The 20,285-nt window shown below is 41.0% G+C and overlaps 1 protein-coding gene across 2 annotated transcripts in view; it reads right to left on the bottom strand.

Annotated features, from left to right (window-relative positions):
- The window catches only part of LOC132821185 (interferon-induced GTP-binding protein Mx3-like), a 40,126-nt gene that overhangs the window by 9,948 nt on the left and 9,893 nt on the right, over nt 1-20,285 (bottom strand). For both annotated transcript variants that reach the window (XM_060833825.1, XM_060833826.1), the window contains 9 exons: nt 19,303-19,527; nt 17,786-17,978; nt 11,075-11,212; nt 7,303-7,457; nt 6,738-6,876; nt 4,589-4,787; nt 2,639-2,717; nt 1,581-1,703; nt 308-452 (listed from right to left, as the gene is read on the bottom strand). In XM_060833825.1, coding sequence (XP_060689808.1) covers nt 308-452; nt 1,581-1,703; nt 2,639-2,717; nt 4,589-4,787; nt 6,738-6,876; nt 7,303-7,457; nt 11,075-11,212; nt 17,786-17,978; nt 19,303-19,527 — 1,396 coding nt within the window. The remainder of the gene's footprint in view (nt 1-307; nt 453-1,580; nt 1,704-2,638; nt 2,718-4,588; nt 4,788-6,737; nt 6,877-7,302; nt 7,458-11,074; nt 11,213-17,785; nt 17,979-19,302; nt 19,528-20,285) is intronic.

Below are 20,285 nucleotides of genomic sequence, written 5' to 3'. Positions count from 1 at the left end.
AAATGGTGACGTTGCAAGCAATGCCTGCATCTCAAGAAAGAGTAGTAGAACCCACCATAGTCCCAGAGGACCAGAGGGTTGCTTCTTCATCAGAGAGAGATAACCTGTGGTGAGTTTGACTTGGAGGGTCACCACAACTTAGAACTGAACCCACGCAACTGGTTCCACTCTGCATTGCAAATTAGCCATCTTAACTGATCACCCCTCCTGCCTCCTTGAAAGAATAAAAGAATCAAAAAACTAGATTACTAAAGGTAGCCCAGCCAGGATCCCAAATTTAAAGCTCACTCATATGATTCCTACTCACAATTTAACGACTGCTTCTCCAGAAATGAATTCCATTCTTCAAACACCTTTCGTACTTTGGTGATGTATCTCATCCCATTTATGAGGATCTGAGTCTCTTCCCCGGATGTTAAATTTTTTATTTGATGACAGAATTTGTTGATTTTCTGTAATCAAATCAAAGGTATTGAAAAGTGGCCACTGTGAGAACAAAGAAAAGCATTAAAGAAGAAACAGTCGCTCAATCATAAAGCGTTGCTCCATCCATAATAGACTCTATCCATGCATTAAATCTTCTGAGGAAAACTTCAAAACATTTTCTCTCTGAAAGAAAAATAAATTCACCATAAAAAGGTCATGCTGCAGCTGCACAAAACTCTGGTGAAGTCGCACTTGGAGAATTGTGCACACTTCTGGTCACCGAATTATAGGAAGGATTTGGAAGCATTGGAAAGGGTTCAGAGGAAATTTACTGGGATATCGCCTGGTATGGAGGGAAGGTTTAAAAGGAAAGGCTGAGGGACTTGAGGCTGTTTTCGTTGGAGAGGAGAAAGTTGAGAGGTGACTTAATTGAGACATATAAGATAATCAGAGGGTTAGATAGGATGGACAGTGAGAACCTTTTTCCTCAGATGGCGATGGCGAACACGAGGGGACATAGCCTTAAATTGAGGGGTGATAGATACAGGACAGATGTCAGAGGTAGTTTTTTTTTACTCAGAGAGTAGTTGGGGCATGGAACACACTGCCTGCAACTCACCAACTTTAAGGACATTTAAATGGGCACTGGATTGTGATCTGGATGAAAATGGAATAGTGCAGGTTAGATGGGCACCAGATTGGTTCCACAGGTCAGCACAACAGAGGGCTGAAGGGCTTGTATTGTGCTGTAATGTTCTACAAAAAAGAGCAACCCTCAAGCCCAACAATTAATTCTCAGGCTGAGGTTTCCTCTGTGCGATGCTCCAACAATGATTTCCATGTCCATTGAAGTTGGTTTCGAGGTTGAGGTGTGACTGGGGATGAGTGTGAGAAGGAATCATAGGCTGGCCAGTCATACCCCAATCTTTCTGTCAGGAACTTGGTTTTTGATTAATTCAATGATCTGTTTCAAATCAGGGCTGGAAGTGAAAAGGATTGGAGATTGTAAAATTGACTTTCGATGGTAATATGAACTTTAACAATAGACTTTACATGTGATGTAATCAGATTTTCCATCGAGCACTGCTCCAGCTATCCACTGAATGTTAAAAAAACTGAGTAAAAAGGAAGTCGTTCAACAGAAACAATTTTACCTCGATCATGAACATCAATTTCTCTTCAGGTGCATCAGGAACACCATTGCTGTAGTCTTTCAGACTTTGCTTTGTTTTGTTCAGTTTCATTTCAACATCCTTTCTCAACTGTGGCAAAGATTTCTAACAAAGGCAAATGAGATGAAGATCACTTATCAAAATGGGATTCAGCATGCAGTGCCAGTCAGCTCTCTCTGAACACCAGATGTATCAACTTTAGATGTTATGTTCAAGATCTTTAGACTGGGGTTTAGTCCACAGTGCTATACTAACCCTCGTTTGACCATTTGCATCAATTCATGCTTTCTCAGTAGATGGGCCTCCCTCTTAGCTCATGCTTCAACTCAGATTTGACTGAATAAGAACATCAAAAATTGGACCAGGGCAGGCCATTTGGACCCTCAAATCTGCCCTGCCAGTCAACAAGAACATAGATGATATACCTGAGACTGTAATTCCTCTCTGATGCCAGCTCCTCTTAGCCATTAGCTCCTCAATATTTCAATAATCTGCCTATCTCCTCTTTAAAAACTTTCAATAGTCTAACCTCCACAATTCTCTGGTGGCTTATGATGCCCCTTCCCATGATTAAACGTTCTCATTTTTAAATTGTGCCCCTCCATTTAACTAATAATATTAACTCAGGAGATAGGTTTTTAAAATTAATGCTCTTGAGCAGAAAATTTTTAAAATTAATGCCCTTGAGCAGAAAATTGCATTCTGAGATCTCAGGTTGCTGGTCAGAAACCCGAGTGTGATTTTAATCTCTGTACAATCCCATTGGATTCCCAAAATGGACTTGGATGAAATGAAACTCTCACTGGGTAGATATTGTTAATCGACCTGCTCAGGTATATTATGACAGGTATCTGGAGCAAATGGGACTTGAAACCAGACCTGCATGTCTTGAGGTAGGGACACTGCTGCTGTAGCACAAGAATCCTAAGCCATATTGAGTATGCTTACTTGTAACAGCCTACCCGAGATACTAATGAGAAATCATTGTGACAATACAGGTGTGAAAGAAAATACAGATTGTTTCAGAAAATATAACTTACATTGATGTGGCTAACAAGCTCGTTTGTCAGTCTGCCAGCTAAGCATGGAATAGTGGCTACCCCATTGTCCAGAAGTTGCCTAAATATTAAATGTAAAGAAAAATCCCAGAATTAGATTAATGTATGAGTGAGAAATATAGCAAAATGCTAAATTGGTTAAAGGGATTTTTAAAATATATTGTCACATGTATCATTGTTTGCAAATCTCTCCTGGGTTCACCCCTCCCTACTTCTGTAGCCACGTCCAGCTCATCCAGCCTCTGATCTCTGCAGTCCTCCCATTCCGGCCTCTTGTGCTTCTCAGGTTTTCATTCTCCACCCACCAATGGTCATGGCCTCAGCACAGTTACTGAACCCTCAAAGCAGTGGACTGCCTTTTGTAAAGCTCTCACTGCTGTAATTCTTTCCCTAAGGTATTAGTTCTGAATGTTAGAATCTCCCTGGACCCCTGTCCAATTTTGGATGTTTGGGGGGGGAGGGGGTGGGGGGGCTGGGTCCCAGCACAAGACATTTGTTCAGTGCTGGCTGTTGATTTTCTTCTGCAAAATAAACACTACCAAAGGGCCAATGGCAGGAGTTGTGTGCCTGCCATTGCAGCAGTGACAACATTAGTAGAAATTCAATCTTTGAGCAGCACCTGAAATGACATACATTCTGCTAGGTAAGACCTGGTCTTCTGCCCTCAGATCTCTTGAGGGGAAGCCAATCTACAGCATCTCTGGGCTCCTGAAACAGCCAGGATGGAGAGGGGAGAGGAGAAGATAGGCTGTCATCTGGGAAATTTCAATCCATTGCTAAAATAGGAGGAGATTGCCTTGTATGTTCCCTGATTGACTACCCATTGCAGCCAGGCAGATGGCTGTCACCCACGGGTCCCTCCTCAGGGAAAAGTGTATGAATTCAGGAGCTAATTCAAGAGAATTTCGTCAAAACTACCCGGACCCCACTCACGGCCATCAAACTTTGTTTTATGTTATTTTGTGGAGTGCTTCAGTGAGAGGCACTATATAACTGGAAGCTAATTCCATTGTTGGAATTAATAATCAGGCTAGGAGTTGAGGGAAAGGTTGAGTCAGTTTTAGGCAGAGTGTACACTACTTGAGGGTGACAAGGCTGAGGTGGGACATTAAGGAGGCTGTAAGAGGACAATGTGGGTGCAGTGAAATAGAGGGTGCGCTGGGTAGGCTCCAAACTAGACTAGTGCCACCTGCCTGCTCCTGGTCCATATCCCTCCAAACATTTCCTATTCATGTACTTATCTAAGTGTCTTTTAAATGTTGTAACTGTGCCCACATCCATCACTTCCACAGGAAGTTCATTCCATACGTGAACCATACTCTGTGTAAAAAAAATGCCCCCCCCATATCTTTTTCTAATCTCTCTCATCTCACGTTAAAAACATGCCCCCTTGTCTTGAAACACCCACCCACAGAAAAAGACACCTCCCATTAATGTTATATACCCCTCATTATTTTTACTTGTTTATCTTTACTGCTCACTAAAGAACCAACATCCACATGCTGCTAGTTTGAATCCAAACTCCTAAAATAATACCAATAAACTTATAAATTCAGACATCCTTCATCATGGCTAAATATCAACATTCTTTAAATCACTTTAGATTACTGTGAAGAAGCTCTCTCAAATGTTTTGTGTTTGCTTCAAATACTAAATCCTGTCAAGCTAATATACTTTCACACCCAGTCTATTCCACACCATTGACCTCAAGATCTTTGAATATTCCTATATATTCAGATTAATTAAGTCACTGGAATCAACCTTAAGTTCTGATGTTGAGATCAATAATATGAAAAGTACTCACACCTGAAAAATTATAAAATTAAAGCAATGAAGTGTAAAATGAGCTGACAACAAATTGACAGACAGAAGTGCTGTAGTCAGAAACAAAGACAAGAGGATATTAATTGTAACTAGGTCTTCACACATTACCTAAAGTGTTCGTGATCTTCAAAAAACATTCTTTCCTTTGTGATTGCATCATCAAGGGTCAATTTGTCATCAATGTCCTTTTGTCCACGGCACTTGACAATCATGTAACCTTTCTTTAATTCCACTATTATGTTCCGCATAATGTCAACAACACTTGCCTCTGTTCCTTTGTCAACCAGGTCAGGCTTTGTTAAAATGCCTTTATATTTAAAATAAAGTCAAAATAAATTTCCTCGGTTATGCCATTTCATTTTGAAAAGTTCAAAGAGGAATTGAATTTGAAAAAGAATGTGGCTATGATGTAACCATGGATTTAGTGAGTACAGGTTGTTGGTAAGAGTGAGAATTTGGAGTGTGTGGGAATTTGGTGCAGTGAATGAAGTGGTGTTGTTCACAATATATATGAATAATTTGGTTGTGGGGACCAAATGTAATATTTCTAAATTTGTGGATGACACAAATGTATGTTATGAGGGAGCTGTAAAATATTTTCAGGAGGATTTAGATAGTTTTAATGAGCGGGCAAGAATGGGGAAAAATGTGTAAAAGTGTGAGTTTTCACTTTGGTAGAGGTTAGAAAGTGTGCACATTCAGAGGGGCCTCAATGTTCTTCTCATAAGTCATTGAAAGCTAACATACAGATACAGCCAAGGTTGTTAGCCTTTATTGCAAGAGGAATTGACTATGGAAGTAGTGAGTCTTGTTTTAATTGCATAGAAGTTTGGTTAGACTGCACCTGGAGTACTGTGTGCAGTTTTGGTCTCCTTATTCTGGAAGGATGCTTTAGTCATAGAGGGAGAGTAACAAGATTCACCAGACTTGTTCCTCGAATACTAGTACAGACCTATTTAGAGAAATTGGACAATGTGGACCTGAAGTTTCAAAGAATGGGGGGATGAACCCATTGAAACTTACAAAATACTAAAAGGGATTAGACAGGATACATGCAGATAAGATGTTTTCCCATTTGGGGATTCTAGAATTGGGGTGACAATTTAAAAGTAAGGGAGATACCATTTTGGAATGAGCTAAGAATTTTTTTTTAAACTCAAAGTGTTGTAAATCTTTGGAATTCTCTACTGCAATGTGTTGCCAAAGCTCAGTCTTTGAGTATGATAGATATCTGATTACCAGAATTGTACAGTTGTAAGGATAATGTGGGTAAAGAGCTTTGAATTTTTTGACCAGCCATGGTCATATTATACTCCAGAGCAGACTTGATGGTTTGATTAGTCTACTCTTATTCCGAGGTGCTTGAACTAAAATGTTGATCTAAATAAAATTAATAATTTAGACTAAGATATGCCAGAGCATGTTTCCTCTGCTGGCGTTTATCAGCAGAGTCACTGCCCTTCAAGGTGACAGTGTTTAGCCTGTAAGAACCACTCTCATGCTCCCTACTTTCAGGGAGGGATCTGACTTCAGATAATTTCATCTCCCTCAGCACAATTGTACAGCAAACGAAACTTCACAGTTTGGAACCATAAACACAGACTAATTTATTATTCATTCATGGAATGTAGGGGTCACTGGTCAAGCCAGCATTTATTGCTCATCCTTATTTGCCCAGAGGGTAGTCAAAAGTCAACCACATTGCTGTGGGTCTGGAGTCATGTGTACGCCAGAATTCTCTTTCTGAAGGACATGACTGAACTAGGTGCCACCATTACCTGCTCTGGTCCATGTGACTCCAGACCCACAGCATTGTGGTTCACTCTTAACTGAGCTGTGATAGGACAATGAAGGATGGGCAATAAATGCTGGCCTTGTCCGCAATATCCACATCCCATGAATGAATTAAAAAGCAGTAATATCTAACTGTCTTCGAGAGCAAACATAAATTAGTGATTGTTAGTGAGGCTGTGCCAAAAGATTATGGGTCATTTGGCCTATCTGTCTGTTCATATTAGCCAAACCTACAATCTCCAGCATGGCATTTATTATTCAACTTCTTTAAAATGGATCTGGATAAAGACCATGTGTGGAATAGGACCAGAGCTGCTCAGACACTTCATGACACATGATGGCTTTGACAATGAACCGTTCTTTCAAAACCTTTTAGACTATTCTCTGAGCAACACTGTAAAACTAACATTTTCTCAGCAGTGGGGCCTAAGGGCATCTTAATTCCCTCTCTTTATGTAATTACCCAGAGTCCTTTCTCCAGAAGGGTCCACTTCCTGGGCCATTTTCAGAGCTTCTGTAGTTGCTATGTCAACGTTGCATGGCACAACCACCAGGTTAATTGTTTCTTGTTTCTGGATGAATGACTTGATGAGTTTCTTAATCTGAAAGGAAACACAGATCACATAACTTCAGAATCAAAGGCAGACAGTGAATAACTGTATGCACAAACACAAAACACAACAACACAGCAAGTTATTTTTCTTTCATGGACAGTAAGATTTACCGCTTGCAAAAGTAGATCCAGAAACACCTTTAATGCATTTGAAGAGATACAATAATGTTGGCACAAGTACATAGATCGAGGAAGTAAGTGCAATATTTGGTAATGAGTCTTAAAGAGAAGACAAATTTGTAATTATGTCCCACAATGTTTTAATACAAATGGATTTGAAGCAAAGTCACATTTGTAATATAAGGATCATGGCAGTGGGCCTGTGCACATCAAGGCCTCATAAACAGCAACGAGTTAATTGTCCTTGTGTTTAGCAAATTGGTAACTGATAATCCATCAACTGAGTTCTCTGTACCTGGTCTCCAATATTTACTGGTTGGTCGCCAACTGCCACTCTGGCAATTCCTGGCAAGTCTATAAGGGTCAGATCAGGGACGTTGCTGGATTCGATTTCAAGACTGATTAGTTCAGGGCTGATTCCAACTCCTTGTCCTGCGATTGTGTTCTGGGCTGGAACGAAGTCACATATTGATAAACAACTGGATTAGACATCTTAATCAGGCATACTAGCAGTCGGTAATTGGCATGGCTTAAAAATAAATCGTGCTTAAATTTACTGGTGATGATGCTCATTACAACATCTTCCCCAGCTACGCCTTGCTGAAAGCTATGAACTTATTTTATGCCAATTACCCAACTGGTTGCAGCCAGCAATGTCAATAAGCATTCAATGCATTGTCACAAATATGGGATTCTGTATCACTGCACTTCGATTCATCATCTGGTGTTGGAGATGTTACATTCACCAAAAGCCCAAATATTTTTTATGGATCTGGTCACATCTCAGTCATAAGTCAACTTAATGTGGCAACGTCTCGGTTTGGTCTCAGTTAGAATACTTTTCCAGTTTCAAACTACTCACATGGTGGGTGATATGGAAGCTCTTGGAAGTGTAGAAAGGAGGGTGTTGAGCTTAATTTTAAGCCTAAAGCATTTTAGTTGTCTAGTTTAGTTCATAGACTTCGGGTGAAATTCAATCTGTTCTACTTGCTATAGGAAAGATGCTGTTAAAGTTGAAAGGATTCAGAAAAGATTGACAAGGACGTTGCCAAGGTTGGAGGATTTGAGCTACAGGGAGAGGCTGAACAGGCTGGGGCTGTTTTCCCTGGGGTGTCAGAGGCTGAGGAGTGACCTTACAGAGATTTCTAAAATCATGAGGGACATGGATAGGATAAATAGTTATGGTCTTTTCCCAAAGGTAAGAGAGTCCAAATTAGAGGGCATTGGTTTAAGGTGAGGGGAAAGATTTAAAATGGACCTAAGGGGCAAATTATTTCATGTTGAGGGTGGTGCATGTATGGAATGAGCTGCCAGAGAAAGTGGTGGAGGCTGGTACAGTTTCAACATTTAAAAGGCATTTGGATGGGTATATGAATAGGAAGCATTTAGAGGGATATGGGCCAAATGCTGGCAATGGGACTAGTGTTAATTAAAATATTTGGTCGGCAAGGACAGGTTGGACTGACAGTCTGTTTCCATGCTGTACATGTCTATGACTCTAAGTTTAGATTAGATTAGATTCCCTACAGTGTGGAAACAGGCCCTTTAGCCCAACAAATCCGAAGAGTAAGCCACCCAGACCCATTTCCCTCTGACTAATGCACCTAACACTATGGGCAACTTAGAATGGCCAATTCACCTGACCTGGACACCTTTGGACTGTGGGAGGAAATCGGGGAACACAGAGGAAACCCACGCAGACACAGGGAGAATGTGCAAATCCACACAGACATTTGCCCAAGACTGGAATTGAACTCAGGTCCCTGGTGCTGTGAGGCAGCAGTGCTAACCACTGAGCCATCGTGTTGCCCCTAAGTATTCATTAAGGGAAGAGCAGGCTGAGACATGTTCTTACTGATTAAAGTTCATAAGATGATTAAACACATTGTGTTTGATATTGTTCCAAATAAACAGAAACATGAGGGTTAGAGAGAAGGTTGAGAGGGGGCTGTGTGGTGCTACGTGCTTAACAATTAAAGCAAGAACTAGACTGCACATTTATCAAATGTGGATGAAGCTGGTCACTGATGTAATTGATGTCTATTTGCTGAATTATTTCAAGTAATCAGTTGGTACGGCTAAGGATTAGCAAGAGGAAGGCTTTATTTTGTTGCCTCTACATTGACTGGGCTTTCTGCTCCTTCCAGAGGCTTTTCATTGTGCTGAGTATATTTACTGTCTAAATAAACTGTGCAAGGCTGGATGATCTAATGGATCCTTTTCTGCTTGCCATTGTGTGCTGATCCGAAAAGAGGGTTTGGATCAGGGAAATTGTTAAGTCCATATTGTTCAGTTCATATTTTGAGAAGGTAGCTTAGACCCTAACTTTTTCTTATTTTAAAGTTATATGTGAAATGCCATGTTCCAAATGCAATACGACTGGTCAACTTACCCAATGTTAAGCATAATGCAAGTTATTTAAACACTATAATTCAAATGCAAACAAACGAAAGAGGAATTTAGAATAATTTAACTATTGGCATACTTAACCAAATAATAGATACAGTACCTAATACTTACACCAAAAACGTCAATTCTCCTGCTCCCCAGATGCTGCCTGACCTGCTGTGCTTTTCCAGCACCACACTCTCAACTTGATCTCCAGCATTTGCAGTTCTCACTTTCTCATATTATTTATTATTTATTCCAATGTAGTAGCATCCCATAAACACAGCCCTTGGCAACAAGGCAAATTCAGACACAGATTTTTATATGCAGTTTTCCAATCCAGGAGCAAGAAACATCAAGAGAAAATTAAGAGATCGGAGCCACCAAGGGACATTCACTGAAGCTTCCAACTCTTTTGAGACGCCAAACAGCTGCTGATGTTCCTGTAAAAACTAAAAGCCAGAAATCCGGGTCTTTCAGCCATTTAGGCTGCTTCCATTGTTCCAACTTAAAAAAAACCCGAAGTCCTCACGAGTTATTTATTCTAGTGGTTCTGGTAGACTATGCCTCTGCCTTACAACATCTCTACAAACAAAAATAAGGACAAAATAACCTTTTAAGGTGACAGTACCTTCACAATATGCTCTAACCCATTCAGAATGTTTGCCAGCTTCTCACCATAACATCTAAATCACAAGACATCTGTTCTTTTTGTTGTCTTTCTGAATTCTTTCTTAAACTGCAGCAAGTTTTACACTACGGTCAATTAACTGCAACCACAGAAAAGCAATTTACCTGAGGGAAGATTACCATTGGAGGCAGTCAAGAGTTGGGTCACTAGGTTGATCCTGGGTCTTGAGGGATGATCTAATGACTAGGGGCTGAGTAGGTTGAACATGTACTTATTGCAGTTTTGAAGAACAAGGTGACCTTATTGAAACTTGCAAGATTTTTAGCGGACTTGAAAGGTTAGATGTGGAAAGGTTGTTTCCTCTCATGAGAGAGTCAAGCACTGGAGAGTATAATCTCAGAATAAGGATTCATCCATATAAGACAGAGATGAGGAGAAATTTCTTCCTTCAGAGGGTGATGAGAAAGATGGTAGTGTGGAATGTTTGTAACAGCAGAGGACTGTAGAGGCTGGGTCCTTCAGCGCATTCAAGACTTTTTTAAAAAATCAATGGAGTCAAGGGCTGAGGGAAATGGCAGAAAAGTGAAACTGGGGGTTATCGAATGAATAGACTCATTGGGCTGAATGGCTTACTTCTGCTCCTGTGTTTTATGGTCTTATTTGATTAGAGAGTTAATTGTAGGATGCATTTGGTTAAAGTGCTCAGGTCTCAAAAGAGCAATTATATTAAGACATGATGTAATATTTATTCACCAGCTATTAAAACAAGGGAAGAAAATCCTTCTCATATGGGTAGAAAAAAGCTTTCTAAAGGCTTTGTTATTCATTCAACACACTTTTTAATACTTGGGAATATTTGATAAAGTGCTACGTTGGAGCATAATCACCGGGTTTGTAGCTGAGAGTATAAATTCCATCTATGACATTGACAATTCTATGTGCTCCCTCAGAGTAATTCTTACTGTGTCTCAAAGTAATCAAGTTCCAGCGCTAACCTACCCCACATACATGGCAATGATTATTGGAAAGAAAAAGAATCAGAACAAACCTTTGTGGATTTCTTGTTCCACTTCAGTGGTGCTTTTGAGTATTTGCACATAGTCCTTGTACTTTATTTTCCCTTTCCAAACATTCTCCTTTCTGACTTTTTTGAGCTTCAGTTCCAATGGGCATCTTGTCACAATCCCTGCCACACATTAAAACAACATGAGGATAAAAAGACCATGCCAATTCAGGTCAACCTTTGCATTGTGATGGGATTACATTTGAGAGTTTTCATCAGGACAAACCAACGTGATAAACACTTGTCTGCCGTACTGAATCTTTAAAAAAAAAATCATTCATGGAACGTGGTGTGATGGGATGAGCTATTATTTGTTATCCATCCCTAATAGTCACTTGAAATAAGTGGCATGTTTGGCCAAGTCAGAGGGCAGTTATGACTCAAGAACAGTGCTGTGGCTTTTGAGTCACATGTATGGCATACCAAGCAAGGATATCGAAAGAAATCCAGTTCTTTGAAGCTGTTGCTTTTGAGGGCTTCTTGTGAAGGAGTGAATAATCTGAAAGATTTGTGCCATTGACCCATTTCCTCAGGTTTTCCATCCCTCCATTCATAACATTTCAAATAAACAGCAATTCTTGTTACATATTGAAACTTGGTCCATGCGTTCTATTAACCTAGATCTAAAAAGACAGGTGAATTGGAAAATTATACACAATTTGATAAAAGTCTTTAACTTTTGTGATGTTACCAGGGCTTGATTTCCAGCATCCTACCCAAGTGAGGCATGACATAGACAATTCTGCCCATTTTGGGGACCTCATCTCACTGCCACTGCTGTTAACTTAACTGTAAGCAAGGGAGTTACCATAAAGGAAGATTGACAAACACACTTTGCAGGGATTTCATTTCTGAGGGGATATATGTCTGATCTTCGTTGTCAGGGACTAACTGATTGAGGGATGTGAGCTGAGGAAGAGGAATCTTTGAGATTACTGGAGATGTCTCCCCACCAAGTCACAACCCACTTGATGCCAACACTTATCCATGGCCTGGGTCTCTCAGCAAACATTGACTACCTACAGCTATCAGTGACACTGCATGCAAATGCCTCAGTGCCTGTTGATTGTCCAGCAGATAGGGGATACGGAAGGGGTGGGTTGGGCAACATGCATCCAGGAGTCTCGATTCAGCAGACCCTCCTGACAGTAGGTGACAGAGGTCTCTCAGGTGTCGCTGGGGTGGGGGGAGGTTACAGTTTTTGGGTTTGGGTCAGAGGGACGGTGTTGCGTTTCTAGCAGGAGGAGAGGATATCTGTCCAGGGTGGAAGGGATTGTGTGGCTGGCAGGGAGTGTACATAGAAAGATTCTGGGTAATCCATGATGGAGGATGGGAAAAATGTCTGGCTGTAAGAGCTGCTCCTTTCTTTGAGGCATTTTAGGTGCTGGAGGTGATTTCCTCAAATTCCAGGAGCAGCAATTACTGTTTTATATGCTGTTGCATTGTTTTGGAACTTTGGAAAGAAAGAGTCAAAACAACAGCAGTTTTAAAAGGGAGACAAAGGAAGCACATGGTGAGGACAGCGCAGGAGAGAGAGAGAGAGAGAGAACCTGCACAGTTACTGCCTTTGCTGTTTTTGAATTTGTGTATCGCTGGACATTGGAGTGCATCTGGGAAAATTAACAAACAGTGAAATTCACAACTAATCTTGGAGCACAGGTGAGGTGCCGGAAGACTTGAGGTTGGCAAACGTGGTGTCACTGTTTAAGAAGGGCGGTAAAGGCAAACCAGGGAACTAAAGACCAGTGAGCCTGACCTCAGTAGTGGGCAAGTTGTTGGAGGGAATCCTGAAGGACAGGATGTACATATATTTGGAAAGGCAAGGACTGATTTGGGATAGTCAACATGGCTTTGTGCGTAGGAAATCATGTGTCACAAACTCGATTGAGTTTTTTGAAGAAGTAACAAAGAAGATTGATGAGGGTAGAGCAGTAGATGTGATCTATATGGACTTCAGTAAGTTTTCAACAAGGTTCCCCATGGGAGACTGATTAGCAAGGTTGGATCTCATGGAATACAGGGAGAACTAGCCATTTGGATACAGAACTGGCTCCAACGTAGAAGACAGAGGGTGGTGGTGGAAGGTTATTTTTCAGACTGGAGGCCTATGACCAGTGGAGTGCCACAAGGATCGGTGCTCAGTCCTCTCCTTTTTGTCATTTACATAAATGATTTGGATGTGAGCATAAGAAGTACAGTTAGTAAGTTTGCAGATGACACCAAAATTGGAGGTGTAGTGGACTGCAAGGAAGATTACCTCAGATTACAACAGGATCTGGACCAGATGGGCCAATGGGCTGAGAAGTGGCAGATGGAGTTTAATTCAGATAAATGCGAGGTGCTGCATTTTGGGAAAACAAATCTTAGCAGGACTTATTCACCTTGGTGGTAAGGTTCCAGGGAGTGTTGCTGAACAAAGAGACCTTGGAGTGCAGGTTTATAGCTTCTTGAAAGTGGAGTCACAGGTAGATAGGATAGTGAAGAAGGTGTTTAGTATGCTTTCCTTTATTGGTCAGAGTATTGAGTACAGGAGTTGGGAGTCATGTTGCGGCTGTACAGGACACTGGTTAGGCCACTGTTGGAATATTGCGTGCAATTCTGATCTCTTTCCTATCGGAAAGATATTGTGAAACTTGAAACGATTCAGAAAATATTTACAAGGATGTTGCCAGGGTTGAAGGATTTGAACTACAGGGAGAGGCTGAACAGGCTGGGGCTGTTTTCCCTGGAGCGTCGGAAGCTGAGGGGTGACCTTATAGAGGTTTACAAAATTATGAGGGGCATGGATAGGGTGAATAGACAAATTCTTTTTCCTGGGGTCAGGGAGTCCAGAACTAGAGGGCATAGGTTTAGGGTGAGAGGGGAAAGATATAAAAGAGATCTAAGGGGCTCGTGTATGGAATGAGCTGCCAGAGGATGTGGTGGAGGCTGATACAATTGCAACATTTAAGAGGCATTTGGATGGGTATATGAATAGGAAGGGTGTGGAGAGATATGGGCTGGGTGCTAGCAGCTGGGACTAGATTGGGTTGGGATGTCTGGTCGACATGGACAGGTTGGACCGAAGGGTCTGTTTTCATGCTGTACATCACTATGACTCTATGTTGCTGGGATGTTGTCAGTTTTATAGCTTGCGAAAAGGTACAGCAGCTTTTAGTTCCTCTAACGTGTCTTAGGTAACTGTTCAAGTCAGTGAGTTGGGACACTCTGATTCTAACTCAACGTTGACGAAGGCTGGGTGATTTACACCAGTGTTTCTCAACCTTTCCGTTTTCAATGCCCCCTTCTTATTCTTGAAATCATGCAACGCCCCTAAATCACTAGAATCTGTTTTTGCACATATAACTGCAATACACTGCAGTGCTGAAAACGGAAAACTTTTGTGAAATATGTTTTCTTTGCAACAAAAAATAAATGTTATCATTTATTACTGTTGTTACTGTCCACCTATGTTTGGCTCACTCTGTATAAAATTTTGTCTGTGATAGCAAAATAGTCAATGCGATCCTTGTGGTTCATGTTGTCTTGCTAAATCATATACATCTGGTTCAATTTTTGTCAAAAGCAATCTCAGGTCACCATGCTGAACAACACCCATGCGATTGCGGGTCTTATCTTGTATTCTGTCGACGGCACTGAATCCTTTCTCAACCAAATAAGAGTTAGGAAATGGTAATGCAAACCACTTTGCCTCTTCGCTTAATAGCAGGAAACGACATCGGGTGGTATCTTGAATCCAAACAAGGGCTCACCCATTTGCAAAAACCGAATTTTCATGGCAGTGTCATTCTGGAGCACTATCATTTCTACCTGAAGGTGAATGTCCATTTCTTCTGCGCATGAGATAAAGGGGTCAGTCAGCTATGTAGGGATCTCCACCTCGATAAGATCAGCAAATCGTATTTTCATATCATGCTGCAGGACACGAATGTGAGCTGAGTAGATAAGTAATTGATCATCAGTAACATCCTCCACGATATTGTTTAAACTCGGGAACTGGTAAAACTCACAATGACTGATATTCCGATGAAAGAGATCAAGTTTTGCAATAAAAGATGTAACAGCATTCCTTGCTTTTATGAAACTCACATTATCTCCTTGTAACTGCAGTATCAGCGAATTGCACTTATCGAATATATCTGCGAGATATGCAAGTTGTGTTTTACGGTTTCGGCTTTCATACAAAGGTTTTCATTATTTCTGTGTAGGAATTCGATGATAGAATCGAACAGATCATGGAAACGATTGAGGCATTTTCCTTTCGAGAGTCATCTCATTTCTGTGTGTAGCAGCAATTGCAGAAATTCATCTTCATTATCTTTAGAGAGTTGGCGGAGAAGTCATTCATTCAGAGCATGTCTCTTTATATAATTTACCACATCTACCACCACTTGTAGAGAATGGTTGAGGGCTTCACTAAGTTGCTTTGCAGCCAGATGCTGCTGATGGATAATGCAGTGTACTGTGAAAACATGTGACACTTCTCTCTTTAATAATGCGACAAATCCCCGATGTTGACCAGTCATAGCATGTGTGCCATCCGTGGCACAAGCAACAATGTTTTTGAGGGGAACAGGCTTTTTAATCAAAAAAATCCTTGACACAGGTGAAGATAGTCTTACCTTTGGTATCTGTTGGTAGATCCAGAGCAAAACGTAGTTCTTCTCGTAATTCATTTTTGTCGATGAAACATGTGTACCCTAAAAGTAAAGCTTGATTTTTCATATAGTACTTTCATCAATTTGTAAGGCGATTTCTTTCGATATCAAAAGGGAACATAATTTATCCTCAACATTTGAGGCCATTTCATCGATACGCCTTCTCACAGAATCGTTGCTAAGAGGAATACACTTGATAGTCATTGACGGTTCCTGATGTAGCACAGTTGATAATACTTCGGCAATAGCTGGAAGCACCAACGATTCACCCACGGAATGAGGTTTACCACATTTTGCAATTAGCTTTGCTATGTTGTATGATGCCACCAGGCTATCCATATTTGTGACTCCCATCTTTGCAAAAGCAGTGGAAATCATTGGTCGTTGAGTGAGTTTTTTCTTTAATGTTTGAAAATATTCCAAACCTTTGTCCTTTTTGTCACTGTGTTTCTTTTCCAAATGTTTAATAAGATGGGAAGACTTCATGGCCTCGTTGGAAAAGCTTTGTTCACAGGGCAAGCACAGTGGTAACTGCTTATTAGATGGAGATTGAATAAAGCATATCGCAAATAGTCCATGCTATACTGTCTGCATTTTTTCTTACTTGATGAGGCCATTTTTACACTGTCGCTCGAATACCCTGATGGAATCATGGGCATTACCTTATCATAATAATTTTAAGACGCTCAGACTAGTGGCAAAATTTGATTGGCTAATTAGCTGTAATGAGCATTCATTCTGCCACCTGGTAGAACAGTTGAAAAGCTGTGTTTCGTCTTCCTAGAAGCGACACGAGTTAGGTAATATTGATCTCAGCAGTAGAATCAGTGCCAACTGCAAATGAGTTCAAATGGCGTGCCATTCACAGAGAAGACTATCAATAATAGCGCAGCAACCAATCAGAGCGCACGCCTCCATGGGTGCAGGGAGACTCGAGTTATGCAACTATCCATCTGCACACAGCAATGTCCTTCAAGGACACAGCCATCTTCCAAGTGATTAGTAAGCTCTCTACAAAGTCATTCAGTGCCTCCTTGCCGTCCCCTTTGACTTTAACGCCCACTGAAGGAAGGCAAATGCCCCTCTGGGGTGCTTCCGCCCCCGTTGAGAAACACTGATCGAGACAATTGGTCATTGGAAGTTTAAATTTCTCAGACAATTACTGTTCAGTGAGTGCGTTACAATTTCTGAGAGACTCTGACATGCAGCTATCAGGATACACCTGGGTTGCAAATATCTGGAGACCCGGAGATCTGTGGCTATGTTTTCAACATAGTGAGGAAGGAGTCCCTGCTGGATCAGTTTATGGGGAGTAAGGTGGGCCATGCCCATAAATGTAAGTAGAGGATTATTTTGAGATGCAGGATTATAATATCACGTGATTTGAGTTAGCTACTGAAGCAAAAGTAGTTTCTGGGGGAGACTCAGTGTTGATGGGGTGAGACCAGTCCTGGCCAAGGCAAATGGTAATTCTGTTCAATGGTTAAATAGAAAAAGATGTTGAAGTTACTTGTTTGACCATGATTACTATAAATTGTAATCAAGTGTTGGCTGGCAAAAGTCTAATGGACAATGGCCTGATTTTAAAGAGGAATAGTTAAGGCAAATTTTCATGAAGGGGAAAGATAGAATTAACAAAACCAAAGTTCCTTGCATGATGAAAGAAATAGAGGACAAGCTGAAGTAGAAGAATCGCGCGTAGGACAGATGTCAATTGGATAATAAAAAAGTGACCTTACCTGCTAGCTGTTCGGTTTGGGAATAAACTTATTGAATGTTTTTATTTTAATATGCTGAGTCTTTCAACCAATGAACAGTGTGAACTGTTTGAAATACTCAGCATTTTAAATGAAAACAGTGTGAACTGTTCATTTTCCTAATCTTGTAAACTGCACTACAGGGTGAACATGCAGCGTTTGGTAAAATAGTTTGATGGTATCTTACGACAGTGAGCTCATTGTTCATCTATTGATATATTTCCTTTTCACCCAGCGTGAGAGTGTTGAACAGGTAGTGACTGATTCCAAAATTTTCTTACCTTTTCCTCTGGGAAGTGACACCCCGGACAGTGCCTCCAGTACTGAGCTCTTCCCAGAGCTCTGGTCTCCAATCACAGCGATGGCTGGAAGTCCCAGATCTTTGTCGACACCAAAAGCTCTCAGTTGGTCAATGAGATCAATACAAGGTCGTACTTTACTTTCATACTCATTGAAAAACACAGTGTCCATTGCCTGAGGGGAAACAGCAGTCATTGTCAAAAAGTAATATCAACATCTTTTACAACTTAACCTTTGAACAACATTCCCATGGTAGGAATAAAAAATATGTTTCATTAACATGATAACTGGTTTTGCAAGACTGCAGATCTCTGCAACGTGTGTAGGGACATTCTGAGACCACTTCAATGGTTTGACTGCTCCTGAGGACGAACTAACATAGAAACATAGAAGATCAGAGCAGAAGGAGGCCATTTGGCCTTTTGTGCCATTCATCAAGATCGTGGCTGATTGTCCAATTCAATAGCCTAATCCTACTTTCTCACCATAACCTTTGATCTCATTCATCCTAAGAGTTATACCGAGCCGCATCTTGAATATGTTTGATGTTTTGGCATCAACTACTTCTTGTAGTAATGAATTCCACAGACGCACCACTCTTTGGGTGAAGAACTGTCTCCTCATCTCCATCATAAATGGTCTACCCTGAATCCTCAGACTGTGACTCTTACTTCTGGTCATACTGACCATCCTCCCTGCATATACCCTGTCTAGAGCCTATAAATCTCTATGAGATCTCCCCTCATTCATCTGAACTCCAGTGAAAACAATCCTAACCTAGTCAATCTCTCCTCATATGTCAGTCCTGCCATTCCTAACTGCTCCCCCCATACTTGATTACTTCCAGTTAGAACAATCTATTGTTGTATTATACAAGTGATGATAGTGCTGAAATTGAGACTCGATCTTTGCCCACATTAAGATTTAGGAGAAAGTGAGGACTGCAGATGCTGAAGATCAGAGTTGAGAGTGTGGTGCTGGAAAAGCACAGCTGGTGAGGCAGCATCTGAGGAGCAGAAGAATCCTGCTAGATTCTCCTGCTCCTCGTATGCTGCCCGACCGACTGTGCTTTTCTAGCACCACACTCCCAACCCACATTAAGAATTGTCTGCCAAGTTCTTCTGAAGAAGAGTCATACTGGACACAAATTGTTAACTATGTTTCTCTCTCTACAGATGCTGCCAGACCTGCTGAGTTTCCCTAGCATTTTGTCTTCTCATTGTCGGCTGTAGAGCTTACTGTGAGTAAATTGGTTGCTGCACTTCCTACATAACAATAATGACCACACTTCAAAAAGCTGTACGATGAGATACATATTCTTCCCATTTATTTCTTATGGATACTTAGAAAGAGTACCAAAAGGCCACTAGTTCCTGTGGAACCTTCCCTCCTGCAAGTTTATACCCTCAAGAGATTGTCTGGAAAAAGTGGAGGTCAAAGGTCAGGGGACAGATTGGAGGAAGTTGGCTGAAGTTAATGCATTACTTTCAAGACTTGCCTTAATTGATTTTCTTCTCCTTTCTTCCTTCTGTTCTTGTGTCTCCAACACACCAAGTGCACTCTTCCAGATGTCCTTCTGACAGGTAAACCCCTTGGAGTTAGCAAATCCTTGGCTACAGATCGGCACAGCACTCACACCAATGATTGTGGGTACCTCAGCTGGTATATGTTGTGTTTGCATAATGCCGTTTGTCTGTCCCGAATGTGTTTGCCTGTTTGGTTCCTAAAGGATTGGAAATAGCGTTATAGCTCTACATCAATGGTCACAATTTCAATAGCTCATTAAGCAAACTCCAGTCTAAATATTCAGTGCAAACTCTACAATATTAATCTCACCACCTTCAAACTCACATTCCATTCACTCCCTGCATCCAGCAGCAACAGAATCAACATTTCATGTTCCTGAACCTATTTGTACTGAATCACCTTGACACAGCCAAAAGAGGGAAGTGCAAAAGACTTAATGTAAGTCAGCCCGATTCCCTTATAACCATTGCTGTAGGAACATGAAGATCCTGCAAGGTACCTAAAGGTCTTTGTCTCATTCTATCCTGTAACCTTCAATTCCAATTAAATATTATGCTTTGTTTTGAAGAAATGATTAAGTTCGTTAGCTAGGAGTCTGTTGTATGTGCCCGTAACTGTGTGGCGTAAAAAACACGTTAGAGATTCCTTGGGGTTTCTAACTTTAAAATCTGTTTTCTTTTCTTGCTCTGAGTCCCTAGTCTGGAAATCCTTTAATGTGTTACATGGTTCCCTAGTTAACGTGAATAGGCGACTTTCACAAATGGAATAATATTATCTGTTGTAGGAATATCTGACTTGTATGATGAATCCTCACTATTGCACATCCCACTGTAACAGCTATCTGGATAAACAGTTGTAGGTGTAAAATCCCAGAACTCCATCCCTATCAGTATAGTCATGGACTGCTGCTGTTCAAAATGGCAGCTCAACACCACCTTTTTGATGACAATTAGT

The sequence above is a fragment of the Hemiscyllium ocellatum genome, chromosome 12 (genome assembly GCF_020745735.1).
Source record: "Hemiscyllium ocellatum isolate sHemOce1 chromosome 12, sHemOce1.pat.X.cur, whole genome shotgun sequence".
Taxonomy (NCBI): domain Eukaryota; kingdom Metazoa; phylum Chordata; class Chondrichthyes; order Orectolobiformes; family Hemiscylliidae; genus Hemiscyllium; species Hemiscyllium ocellatum.
Note: the sequence above shows the minus strand (reverse complement) of the source record. Positions and strands in the feature narration are given on the sequence as shown.